The sequence below is a fragment of the Notolepis coatsorum genome (genome assembly GCF_963971535.1).
Source record: "Notolepis coatsorum genome assembly, chromosome: 10".
NCBI classification, from domain to species: Eukaryota; Metazoa; Chordata; class Actinopteri; order Aulopiformes; family Paralepididae; genus Notolepis; species Notolepis coatsorum.
In genome coordinates, this window is record NC_140174.1 from 71,474,751 (window position 1) to 71,488,433 (window position 13,683).

Consider the following 13,683-nt stretch of genomic DNA (forward strand, 5'->3'; position numbering starts at 1 on the left):
TTATTATCCTTCCTCATGCAAAAATGAAAAGAGCCCTGGACCGCGGGGCTCCGCTGCCGCCTCCTCCCACTCAACGGCACACAGCCACACACACACAGAGACGGCGTCGATCAGGGTCGAAATAAATATCAGATCAACAATCAAATTTTTATATAGTGTTCTTACCTTGTATCTGATGTAATGCAAAAGAAATAATCCAATTATCTGATCGCCATTTGAAGTACTGGGCGCGGAGGTCCGTGCCACGTTCAACAGCATTGCATATTGAGGGGGGGGGCAGCCTCGCAGATGTATCGTTGAAACAGGTTACCTTGCCTGAGTATTTAAACCACGCCCGCACGCCTTGGATCGTCCCAGAAAATAAACTACACCATTCCCAGTGGAGTGCAATACCAGCTGGAAGGTGTAGGCGGCGGTATTTGCCCTTTTGCGAGCTCAGACCCATTCCCAACGATAACATCAGGCTGGATGGATGAAAATGAATGGATATCGCTAATAAAAGAAATAACGATTAAAACCCGACTATACTCGTGATTGGCGCTCAAGCGATGGCGAGTTAACCCGACTATCATCGTGACTGGCGCTGAATGAGTTAAAGGTGCTATAGATAACATTCAGCCACTAGATGTCACACTAGAGCACCAGCATGTCATTTATCCAATCAGGTGCATTCCACATGGGGAAATGGGAAGTAGGGAGGGGATACATGCCTACAACATGCCTAAACAACAACATTAATTTTGGACCTGCCAAACTTTATATAATATATATAAATAATATAATATTGTGATGAGCCTGGTGGGGTCCAGACTCTCCACGGTTCAAATACAAACAAATTCAAATGTCCACACAAGAGCAATATCAATCAATAAGAATATTTATTGAATTAAGGCAGAATCCAGTTTGATAGGCAAGAGAATGGTCATAAACAGTCCGACAAGGGATTGTTCAATACTCAGGGTAGTCATCCGGTCCAGGGTCAGTACACAAGGGGGTTTCTCAGCCAGTCCAGGGTCCGTACACAATGAACACCTTCTCGCCTTCACCTCTCCTCTCACTACCTCTCACCTTACACAACTCTGAATAACTCAATCTCTCTCTCTCAATACAACAACTCCAACCTTACCTCCGCTCAACTTACTCCTCACTAACCTAGTGGATTTGTAGTGTGTGTGTGTCTGGGGTGTGTGCACGTGAGATGTGGGTGACCTAATGATGTGCAGGTGTGTTCTATCGGTACTAATCAGCTACCTAATTGTCTCTACTCCTTCCGTGGCAATAGTATCTCCCTTCCTTCACATGTCCATGAGAGGGGGGGTGAGATCTGCCACAATATATAATAATAGTAATATATATATATATATAGTCCAGGGCCCTCATTTATCAAGTTTCCTCAGAAAATGTTCTATTTCCACACGTAAGCACAGAATTTAGAATGTGTGCACGCACAAAAAAAACTGGATTTATCACACGTGCGTACACAGGTCCTACGCACACCTGTCATGATAAATATCACCTTGCTTCTACGCTAAGGCTCGTGCACACTTTCACGTATTTGCATACCAAAACCACCCCGATTAACCATATACGGTAATGGAACACCCCCATGAAATGTGGAAAAATGGACTAAACCGAGGGAAGCGTGTTATGAGACAGGCTGACAGACGTGTACACGTACGGTGATGTCGGATATGATATCTATTAACCATTGCTGCCTGGGCAGCGCAAACACTAATAAAGACCGTGCTGGAATATGACTGCCTTTTTCCGTTTTGTTTGATTAATACCCAGGGATTAAAGTTCTCCTCAATTTTATTCCAAATCGCGACGGATTTTCTGTCAATTTTCTACCTGCTGCATATGATTTCTAGAGGCATACAATCTATTTTGATGTCAGTATTGGGTAGCCTATATAAACAATAATACGAGAGCATATACAAGAACAATGAATCTCACTGCCATGTATGATGTAGCCTGCCTATGTGATCAATACAAACTGAATTCCATCATGTTTGTGTGCGGGAGCTCACAAGGCTGTTGTCACAATGGGTGGTACAGTAATAACAGTCTACACAATATCACGATGGACCATGCCATGTAGCCTATGTTCTATTATGACATGATCTGTGACGACAAATGTTCTAGAATGTTTGATTATGACACCATACTCTGACAGCATGCCTATGATGAATAAAAACGCGAACTTGAATCCCATCATCATATTTACATAGTCTGTCCACTATCTTGTTATTCCCCCCCCCCCCCCCCATCTATGTAAAGCGACCTTGCATGGGTCTCTTGAAAGGCGCTATGTAAAATGAAGCTATTATTATTATTGTTGTTGTTATTATTATTATCATGTCTGTGTGCTGAGCTCAGTGAAGTTTCAACGGAGCGAGGTAATCTATTCTAATCAACAAATTGAAGTAGAAGGCATTCCGTTGTGGCCAATCTTATTTGGAAACATGACACAAAATAATAGTATGTCGCTTTTTATTTGAAACAATATTTAATCGTATGATTATAGATATTTTTAGAGAATAAATAAATCCAATGAAGTTGCCAAGTTCACAGACAACTCTGCGCTCTAATGCCTATTATGTGCGCTCGTCATGAGCCCGTTCTGGTCAGAGTCATATGGCTTCAGTGGATAACTATGATCTGCATTTAAGTGAATATGAATGAGACTCCGGCCACCGGCACATTATCAGCCAAAATGCGCATCGCAGATTATCTGTACATTGACCAAGTGGAATCCCGTTCACATTACTGATTACTGATGGAGCAAACTCTGAGAGATTGTTCACAGAGGCGCTGCCGAACCAAGATATAATATGATGTGTATAATATAATGTGTGTAGAGGCATATGATACAATCTATTTTGTTGTTGGTATTAGGCAGCCTATATGAAGTACATATAATAGCAGCCAGCCCATAGCCTACATTATGCAACAGTAACTTGCGCATATAATAACACACAGCCCTGCGAAGCCTGCATACAGTAAACTAACTTGATCATTAATCTAGCTGTTGTATCCTTACGCTTATGAAAACATTAAATAATATGTATAGGCTATAGGCCGTCGCTTTAGCCTATATTCTCAAATTGCATTTAATGGCTGAATGAATGAATGAATGAATGAAAACTTTATTTAACAGATTGCAGAATGGGTACAATACAGTACGGCTCAATACACACAATTGTTAAGGGGATGCAGACCAGAGAAAGACTTTTGTCTTGTTTACATCAGGGTCCCCCAACTCGAGTCCTCAATATCCTCGCGGACGGACCAGTATACCTTTATATCATATCATATTCATATTCATATCATAGTTTACTCTATCAGCCTACCAGCATGTAATACGTTCTTTGTTAGAACTCAACTCGTTATTATTTTGCGCATAGATTGCAGAAATACGGGGACGTTTTGATTTAGGCTTTGACACAGAATACAAGTCATGATATCAAGTTCAAGTTTCTTTAATAGTTGTCATACAGAAGTACAGAATACTTTTATACAAAATGCTTCTTACTGTTACGCTCCAGAGACTGTGCAAGACAAGATAAGTATGAAATAAAATAACATAGTAAAATGTAAAATGAGGTCACAGTGTTCAGTTTAGACATATGTACAATGTTCGATGCAGAATAGACGTAACTGAGTTACCATATAATATACAATACTGTGCAGTGTACTAATATACAATACTATATACAGTAGTGCAAGGCAGAAATGGGATGAGGTGCAATTTAGGTACAATTTAGGTACAATTTACAGTAGGTGTACGAGTTGTAGTGCAAATCCTTTATCAATAAATATAAAGTGTAAAGTGTGTTTGTGTGATCTAAAGTGTGGAGAGTGGGTGCTGCAGTGTGTTGTTTGTTTGAGTGAGTGTGTGCGTGTGGGTGTGTGTGCTGTGTGCATTTGATGGTTGTTGCATAGTGTTTATTGTTCGTTTAGCAGCCTGATGGCCTGGGGATAGAAGCTTCTTCTGAGTCTTTCTGTGCTCGCCTTAAGACTCCGTTATCGCTTGCCTGACCGCAGCAGTTCAAAGAGGCAGTTGTTCGGGTGGCTCGAGTCCTTAATAATTCTCTTAGCCTTCCCCTTCCACCGCTTGTTGTAAATGTTCTGGAGGGTGGGAAGCCCCCCTCCAATTGTGCGTTCGGCTGAACGTGTCACTCTTTGTAGTCTGCTACGGTCTTGTGCAGTGCTATTCCCAAACCAGGAGGTGATGTTGCCGGTCAGGATGCTCTCTATTGTACATGAGTAGAAGTTCCTAAGGATCTTCTGACTGACTTGGAACTTCCTTAGGCGCCTGAGGAAGTAGAGGCGTTGTCGTGCCTTCTTCACAACACTGTCAATGTGTGTGGTCCATGTCAAGTCCTCGGATATGTGGGCTCCGAGGTACTTGAAACTGTTCACTCTCTCAACCGGTGCCCCGTCGATGCTGAGGGGGCTGTAGTCCTTGACCCCCGACCTCCTGAAGTCCACAATCATCTCTTTTGTTTTGCTGACGTTCAGGGAGAGGCAGTTCTCCTGACACCACTGTGACAGGTTCTCTACCTCTTCCAGGTAGGCCCTTTCGTCGTTGGCAGAGATCAGGCCCACCACTACTGTGTCATCAGCAAATTTGATGATGGTGTTGTTGTTCCGCTGTGCTACGCAGTCATGTGTGTACAGGGAGTAGAGGAGGGGGCTCAGAACACAGCCCTGGGGGGCCCCTATGTTGAGCGTGATGGATGAGGAGGTGCAGTTGCCTGCTCTTACCACCTGGGGTCTGCCCGTCAGGAAGTCCAAGACCCACTGGCAGATATATGCTCTGTGTCCAGAGCATGTATGCTTTTCATTCATTTAACACACATTTATTGCAAGGGTTTTGTATACACATACACTCAACAAATAACCTCTGTCTGTTCTCGTTGCAATGCGTTTATATCGTGGGTGTTCATATGACTTGTATTCTGCTTACAGCTTCGGGGTTCCACTTATTACGTTTAACAATGGCAAAGCCTTTTAAATATAATCAAAACGTTCCCGTATTTCTGCAATATATGCGCAAAATAATAACGAGTTGAGTTACGCGGAGCGCAGTCAGTGCTTATTTCCGCGTTGTAAAAATATTCTACCACCGGGCGCCAACTACGCATGGTCCGACCTGTGCTTAAATATACGCACAAAGTCAAGCACAAGTTCAAATTGATAAATCCCACACTTTGCTTAGAAATGATCGTATGCACGGGTTACGCACATATCTGTGCGTACGCCACGTTGATAAATGAGGGCCCTGGGCAGCTAAGCACAGGTCGGACCATGCGTAGCTGGCGCCCTTGGTAGAATATATTATTACAACAAGGAAATAAGCTTCTGTGCTTTAGTTTCAACACTGGCATGTTCTGTATGAACCGTAATTCATTATAGTTCATTGTAAAATAGCAACAGTAATGTGTAATTATGTGTAATTAATGTGTAATTATGGTCAAAACCCTATAAATAGCATTTGGAATAATAGGTCTTTATCTCCGAATGAATGCAGCATGGTTTATATAGCTTTATTGGAATATACGGGGTGTACTGACTGATTGCGCTCTGCGTAACTCAACTTGTTATTATTTTGCGCACAGACCGCAGAAACACAGGAACGTTTTGATTATATTTAAAAGGCTTTACGTTAAACGAAACAAGTGGAATTTCGAAGCTGTAAGCAGAATACAAGTCATATGAACACCCACGATATAGTGTTCTTCCCCTTCCTACTGTATAAGAAAGAATAAAAAACGCATTGCAATGAGACCAGGGTGTATGTGTATTACAAAACCCTTGCAATAATGTGTCTTAAATGAATGAAAAGCATACATGCTCTGGACACAGAGCATATATCGTGTGGGTGATATGACTTGTATTATGCTTACAGAATTCCACGTATTTAGTTTTACAATGTCAAAGCCTTTTAATATAAATCAAAACGTTCCCGTATTTCTGCAATCTATGCGCAAATTTAATAAGGAGTTGAGGTAGATACACACTCAGAACGTATTACATGCTGGTATGCTGATAGACTCAGAGTAAACTATTATATGAATATGATATGATATAAGGTATACACTGGTCCGTCGCATACACTGGTATGCGCAAGTTACTGTTGCATAATGTAGGCTATGGCTGCTATTATATGTAATTCATATAGGCTACCTAATGGTATATGATTTTTAGAGGCATCTATTTTGTTGTCGGTATTATTAGGCTAATACCGACAACAACAGGGGGGGACCCTGATGTAAACAAGACAAACGTCTTTCTCTGGTCTGCATCCCCTTAACAATTGTGTGTATTGAGCCATACTGTATTGTACCCGTTCTGCAATCTGTTAAATAAAGTTTTCATTCATTCATTCAAAATAGATGCCTCTAAAAATCATATTATAGCCAATCGAACACAACTAATAAAGGCATTCATATTACAGCACGGTTATAATAACACACACATGATGAATTGAAAATGGGGGACCCTGATGTAAACAAGACGAAAGTCTTTCTCTGGTCTGCATCCCCTTAATAATTGTATGTATTGAGCTGTACTGTAGGCTACTGTACCCATTCTGCAATCTGTTAATAAACGTTTCAATCAATCAATCAAACCACCAACGCCAAACAGTGGTCAACGAATGGTCTTTATTAGTATTTTGAGCTGTCCAGGCAGAATTGCAGCAATGGTCTTAGGGAGCCGTTGATATCTGACATCACCGTTTACAAGTCAGCCTTTTATTTATCCCATAACACGCGTTGTGTCTTCTTGGTTCGGCAGCGCCTCAGTGAACAATCTCCCGTGAAGTTTCTCAGAGTTCCGCTCGGGTCAGTCTATTATTTCACATCCCATGGGGGGTGTTTCATCACTTTCATGACCATATATGGATAATCATGCACGAGCATTGACGGTAGAACAAAGAGGTATTTATCAACACGGAGGAGCGTAGGACCTGTGAACGCACGGTTGATAAATCCTGTTTTTTTTGTGCGTGCACACATTCTAAATTCTGTGCTTACGTATGAAAATAGAATACTTTCTAAGAAAAATTGATAAATGAGGGCCCAGGTCATTGGCATTAGTAAGACTAACCTATAAAATCAGCGTGCCATACATTTCGGGACATTTCTAGCTCTGTTCCATTATTATGTTCTCTTTGGGAGGGAAGGAAATGGTATTTGTGTTCTAGTGAATAATGGACGGCCTTTGTTCTCCTCAGCTGATGACGGACGTAGCAGGGAACCCAGAGGAGGAGAGGAAGACAGAGTTCTACCAGGCCACCTGGGTACCAGAGGCAGTGGGCAGATATGTCTACACGAAGGTAGGCTGCTACGCACACAGTCCATCTACTTAGAGATGCTAAAGAATGTACATGTTTAATGGGTAACTAATAATGATGATTGACTGTCACTTACTTATTATTTGGTACCTTGCAATACAAAAGGATTTCCAAATGCATTTGTTTGGTATTTTTTGGCTTGAGATCTATGCTAATAAATCTTTTTATATAAGATCCAAACAACTAAATCATTTTTTTAAAGGTATTTACCCCCTTTGTTTAATTTGAATGAAATTGCCTCAATGCATGTTTGACATTTCATATTTATTACACATACTACTTTATATTTTTACCAACTAGTTTTCTATTTTATTTGAATTTTACACTTTCACATACATTACTAGAAATGTGGGTGGGAACGAACAAACATACATGAAATACTTCTTGTGGTCTTGAGACGGTCCAAATATTTTTGTGAGCATGAAGAACAAATCCAAAAAGTTGAGCACTAAACCTCAAATGTATGATGTTATCCGGTATAAAGTCTGAAGCTGCTTCATAGACAATGAATTGGTATAGATGACACTGAGAACACCCAGGGGAATGTTTCGTGTGTACGGCTACATTTTGTCTTTCAGAACAGAGAACACTACAATGCTCTAGACAGAGTCTAGAATCAAGCTAATTTGGGAATAAAAACCGAAACAAAAATTCCCATGCACATGTCTGTGGAGCATTTGTGGACTTTAAACCCAATGACATCACACGTTTCATTCTTACTTCTCTGGTTGTGGGAGAGAGTAGCTGATTGATTGAAAATTGTATTAACAGATTGCAGAATGGGTACAATACAGTACAGCTCAATACACACAATTGTTAAGGGGATGCAGACCAGAGAAAGACTTTCGTCTTGTTTACATCAGGGTCCCCCATTTTAAATTCATCATATTTCATTTAATCAGCTCATGTTCAACAAATAGGCCTATTGAGTGGTGTTCAGATACCAACCTCCTCTCAGTGTGTTCAGTAGAAAGCTATCCGGAAAGTTAGCCTAGCTTAGGAGAAATTAATGTAAGTGGATACGGACCACTAGCCTAGCTTAAAACTCCAGGGCCCTCATTTATCAATTTTTCTCAGAAAGTATTCTATTTTCATACGTAAGCACAGAATTTAGAATGTGTGCACGCACAAAAAAAACGGGACTTATCACACGTGCGTACACAGGTCCTACGCACACCTGTCTTGATAAATATGACTTTGATCCTACGTTTGAGCTCGTGCACTGTTTTAAGTATTTGCATACCAGAACCGCCCCGATTAACCATATACGGTAATGGCACACCCCCATGAAATGTGGAAAAGTGGACTAACCCGAGCGAACTCTGAGAGACTTCACTGAGAGCGAGATTGATCACAGAGGTCCTCCAACCAACAAATTGAACGTATACAGCATTTCCCGTTGTGAACAATCTTATTAGGAAACATGACACACAGAATAATAGTATTTAGCGTTTTATTTGAAACAATATTTAATCGTATGATTATAGATATTTTTAGAGAATAAATAAATCCAATGAAGTTGCCAAGTTCACAGACAACTCTGCGCTCTAATGCCTATTATGTGCGCTCGTCATGAGCCCGTTCTGGTCAGAGTCATATGGCTTCAGTGGATAACTATGATCTGCATTTAAGTGAATATGAATGAGACTCCGGCCACCGGCACATTATCAGCCAAAATGCGCATCGCAGATTATCTGTACATTGACCAAGTGGAATCCCGTTCACATTACTGATTACTGATGGAGCAAACTCTGAGAGATTGTTCACAGAGGCGCTGCCGAACCAAGATATAATATGATGTGTATAATATAATGTGTGTAGAGGCATATGCTACAATCTATTTTGTTGTTGGTATTAGGCAGCCTATATGAAGTACATATAATAGCAGCCAGCCCATAGCCTACATTATGCAACAGTAACTTGCGCATATAATAACACACAGCCCTGCGAAGCCTGCATACAGTAAACTAACTTGATCATTAATCTAGCTGTTGTATCTTTACGCTTATGAAAACATTAAATAATATGTATAGGCTAGGCCGTCGCTTTAGCCTATATTCTCAAATTGCATTTAATGGCTGAATGAATGAATGAAAACTTTATTTAACAGATTGCAGAATGGGTACAATACAGTACGGCTCAATACACACAATTGTTAAGGGGATGCAGACCAGAGAAAGACTTTTGTCTTGTTTACATCAGGGTCCCCCAACTCGAGTCCTCGATATCCTCGCGGACGGACCAGTATACCTTTATATCATATCATATTCATATCATAGTTTACTCTATCAGCCTACCAGCATGTAATACGTTCTTTATTAGAACTCAACTCGTTATTATTTTGCGCATAGATTGCAGAAATACGGGGACGTTTTGATTTAGGCTTTGACACAGAATACAAGTCATGATATCACCCACACGATATATGCTCTGTGTCCAGAGCATGTATCAAATCAAATTTATTTATAGGGCCCGACAACACACGTTAATGTCCCCATGGGCCGTACAGGTCTTCTTTAAACAAGTCAAGAAGACAACATAACAATAAGTCAAGAACAGAACAAGAACACCATAGGGTCCAAACATTTTTTAGATGAATGCAAATAAATGAAAGAATGCAAGCACTCCCAGACATACCCCACGCGAAGGTAAGGAAAAACTCACTAAAACCTAACAATAGGGAAAAAAAGCTCCACAGGCAATGTGGAGGAGAGAAACCTTAGAAGGGCTGTTCAAGGGGGGATCTCCCTTCTTAGATGTCGGTGATAGTAGTGTTGCAGACGGACAGTTGGTAAGCATGCACTCATGTGTGTGGTGAAACACAGATGAGTGCATGCAATAGCAACTGTACATTTTGAAAAATTAAAGATAGAGCTAATAGCGATAGCAATTGAACATTTTGAAAGATTAAAGATAGAGTTGATAGCGGATCTATTTGAAGCACAGGGGCGGCGCAAGAGGGTCACGTCCTCCCCGTCTTAGTCACGGGACATTCAACACTCCGGTCGTTGCTCAGGGACAGCCGGAGACAGGGGGAAGGGGGGTGGCGCAGAGAGGGTCGCGAACTCCCCGACATCATCGCGGGACATCCGGCACTCCGGTCACCACTACGAGACCTCCGAAGACAGGGGGGCACGCAGAGGGGGTCGCAATCTCCCGGCCTTCGTCACGGGACGTCCAACACTCCGGTCAACACTCCAGGACAGCAAGTCATAGGAAGACAGGGAGACGGGACAGGCGTTAGACAGCTCATGAGATTGTAGTAGGCGGACATAGCAATAGATACAAGTGGTAGGCATATATGTGAATGGAGTAGATATATGAAGTAAGCGTATTATGTGAATAGAATAGAAGTACTTAACCCAGCAATGAAACCGCGTTGACTGTTAATCTGTTAACAGTCTGTTAATCAGTTGACAGGACCACGGACAGACAGCGGTGAATAACTGATCCAATGCCTCGGAGGTGCATGTAGAGCAGTCACTACAAGCTTGGCCAAGACCCCGAGGCATCCATCACCTTGGTCAGCGCCAGGAGACGGGTACTCAGAGAGAAGGGGGAGGGAGGGGGGGGGGGGGGGGGAGAGGGGGGGGGGAAGAGTTAGAGAGTTCCCATGTTTGTGGTGCTGCAAAGGAGCAGACATGTAGTACCCTGTAGTGCCATGTAGTACCCCGTAGTGCCATGTAGTACCCTATAGTACCCCATAGTGCCATGTAGTACCCCGTAGTATCCTGTAGTACCCTGTAGTGCCATGTAGTACCCTGTGGTGCCTTGTAGTTCCATGTAGTGCCATGTAGAGCTGTGTAAGCCATGTAGTACCCTGTAATGCCATGCAGTACTAAGTAGTACTCTGTGGTACCATGTAGTACCCTGTACCCTAACTAAACTACCCTATAGTAAACTACCCAGTGGTACCATGTAGTACCCTGTACCATAACTAAACTACACAGATTAATCTAAAGGTCAGTCCCCGACCAGGTGAGATCAAGGTAGGTTGAAGGAGAGAGAGAAAAGATGAGTCTTAAGCAGGGATTTAAAAGCTTCGACAGAGCAGGCGCCCCTGATGACGGCAGGTAATTTGTTCCACAGGTAGGGAGCGCGGTAGACAAAGGCTCTGTGGCCGGCGGATTTCTTTTTAACCCTAGGGGTCGATAGAAGCCCCGCATTTTGTGAGCGCAGAGCACGAGCGGGCGAGTATCGGGAGATGAGATCAGATAGATAGAGCGGTGCAAGCCCATTTAAAATTTTGTAGGTGAGGAGTAGCACTTTAAAGTCAGAGCGGGCTTGGATAGGAAGCCAATGTAGGGCGGACAAAACTGGTGTGATGTGATCAAATTTTCTAGTTCTAGTTAGTATCCGTGCAGCCACATTTAGCACGAGTTGAAGATTTTTGATGCTTGAATTAGGTAAGCCTGAAAAAAGTGCATTACAGTAGTCCAGACGTGATGAGACAAAAGCATGAATCAGGGTTTCAGCATCAGCCAGAGTTAAAATGGGGCGTATTTTTGCGATATTACGAAGATGGAAGAATGCAATTTTGGTGACATTTTTTATATGTGCATTAAATGAGAGGGAGGAATCAAAAATGACTCCGAGGTTTTTTATGGTGGAGCTCTGGGATACATGACAGGTATCAAAGTTGAGGGAGATGTCCTGAAACAGGCCTCTGTGGTTTGGGGGGCCAACAATTAACATCTCAGTTTTATCTGCATTAAGGAGTAGAAAGTTTTGCGACATCCATTTTTTGACGGCAAGCAAGCAGGCCTCAAGGTTTTGTAGTTGGGAGGAATCATTTGGCTTAATAGGTATATATAATTGGGTGTCATCAGCGTAAAAATGAAAGTTTATGCCAAATTTGCGTATGATATCGCCGAGGGGTAGCATGTAAATCGAAAATAGCAAAGGGCCCAGGACAGAGCCTTGTGGGACACCACATTGCACTGGGAGGGTCTCAGATGTTAAATCATTATAGACCACGCAGTGTGTTCTATCAGTTAAATAGGATTTAAACCAAGCTAGTGCGAGACCCCGAATGCCAACATGGTTCTCAAGCCGACCTAGAAGAATCGAGTGATCGATAGTGTCAAAGGCTGCACTGAGATCAAGTAATAAGAGCACAGAGGTGAGGTTTGAGTCAAGAGAGAGCAGTAAGTCATTTGTGACTTTGGTAACCGCCGTTTCGGTGGAGTGTAAGGCTCTAAAGCCAGATTGAAATGATTCATTAAGATTATTGTTTGATAAATGGTCAGTAAGTTGCGTTGCGACGATCCGTTCTAACACTTTGGATAGGAATGGGAGATTGGAGATAGGTCTGTAATTTTTCAAGATTAGAGGGTCGAGGTTCGGTTTTTTAAGTAATGGTTTAATGACGGCTGATTTAAAGGCCAGGGGCACCACGCCAGTAGACAAAGAGGTGTTGAAGATATTGAGTAGGGCAGGGCCTAGAGTTGGGAAGAGTTTTTTGATGAGAGTTGCTGGGAGAGGGTCAAACAGACAGGTTGAAGGTTTAGCCGCGCCAACCAGTTTAGAGAGGGCACTAAGTGAGACGTTTTCAAGGCAGCATAGCGTATGACTGGAATCAAAGTCAGGGGGAATGCCCGTCAAAGGTTGGGAGGGACTCTGATTGTTGAGTAAAGCAACAATTTCATCTCTAATGAGGTCAATTTTCTTGGTAAAAAATGTCATGAATTCGTTAGCCGAGAACGCATGGTTTAGGGCACTTGGTTGTTTCTGCGTAAGTTTTGCAACTGTGTCAAACAGAAACTTTGAGTTGTTTTTGTTTTCATTTATGAGCCTGGAAAAATAAGAGGTTTTGGCAAGTGAGAGTGCCTTTTTGTAGTTACGTAAACTATCATTCCAGGCGAGGTGGAATACTTCGAGTTTGGTCGAACGCCATTTATGTTCAAGTTTGCGACAAGCCTTTTTAAAGGAGCGCGTTTCCTCCGTAAACCAGGGAGTTATTTTTTGCGGAGCACGTTTAATTTTAGGTTTAAGGGGAGCGACAATGTCGAGGGTGCTACGAAGGGCGGCATTAAGTTTGTCTGTAAAGAGATCAAGGGGGCCAGAGTAAGAGAGGAAGGGAGAGAGGGTGTCTGGTAGGCAGTTAACTAAAATTGGGACAGTTGAGGCGTTAATACGTATGCTTTTCATTCATTTAAGACACATTTATTGCAAGGGTTTTGTATACACATACACTCAACAAATAACCTCTGTCTGTTCTCGTTGCAATGCGTTTATATCGTGGGTGTTCATATGACTTGTATTCTGCTTACAGCTTCGGGGTTCCACTTATTACGTTTAACAATGGCAAAGCCTTTTAA

General features: G+C 42.1%; 1 protein-coding gene across 2 annotated transcripts in view; it reads left to right on the plus strand.

Annotated features, from left to right (window-relative positions):
* The window catches only part of smarcd2 (SWI/SNF related BAF chromatin remodeling complex subunit D2), a 74,484-nt gene that overhangs the window by 58,002 nt on the left and 2,799 nt on the right, over positions 1 to 13,683 (plus strand). For both annotated transcript variants that reach the window (XM_084323564.1, XM_084323565.1), the window contains exon 12: positions 7,244 to 7,345. In XM_084323564.1, coding sequence (XP_084179690.1) covers positions 7,244 to 7,345 — 102 coding nt within the window. The remainder of the gene's footprint in view (positions 1 to 7,243; positions 7,346 to 13,683) is intronic.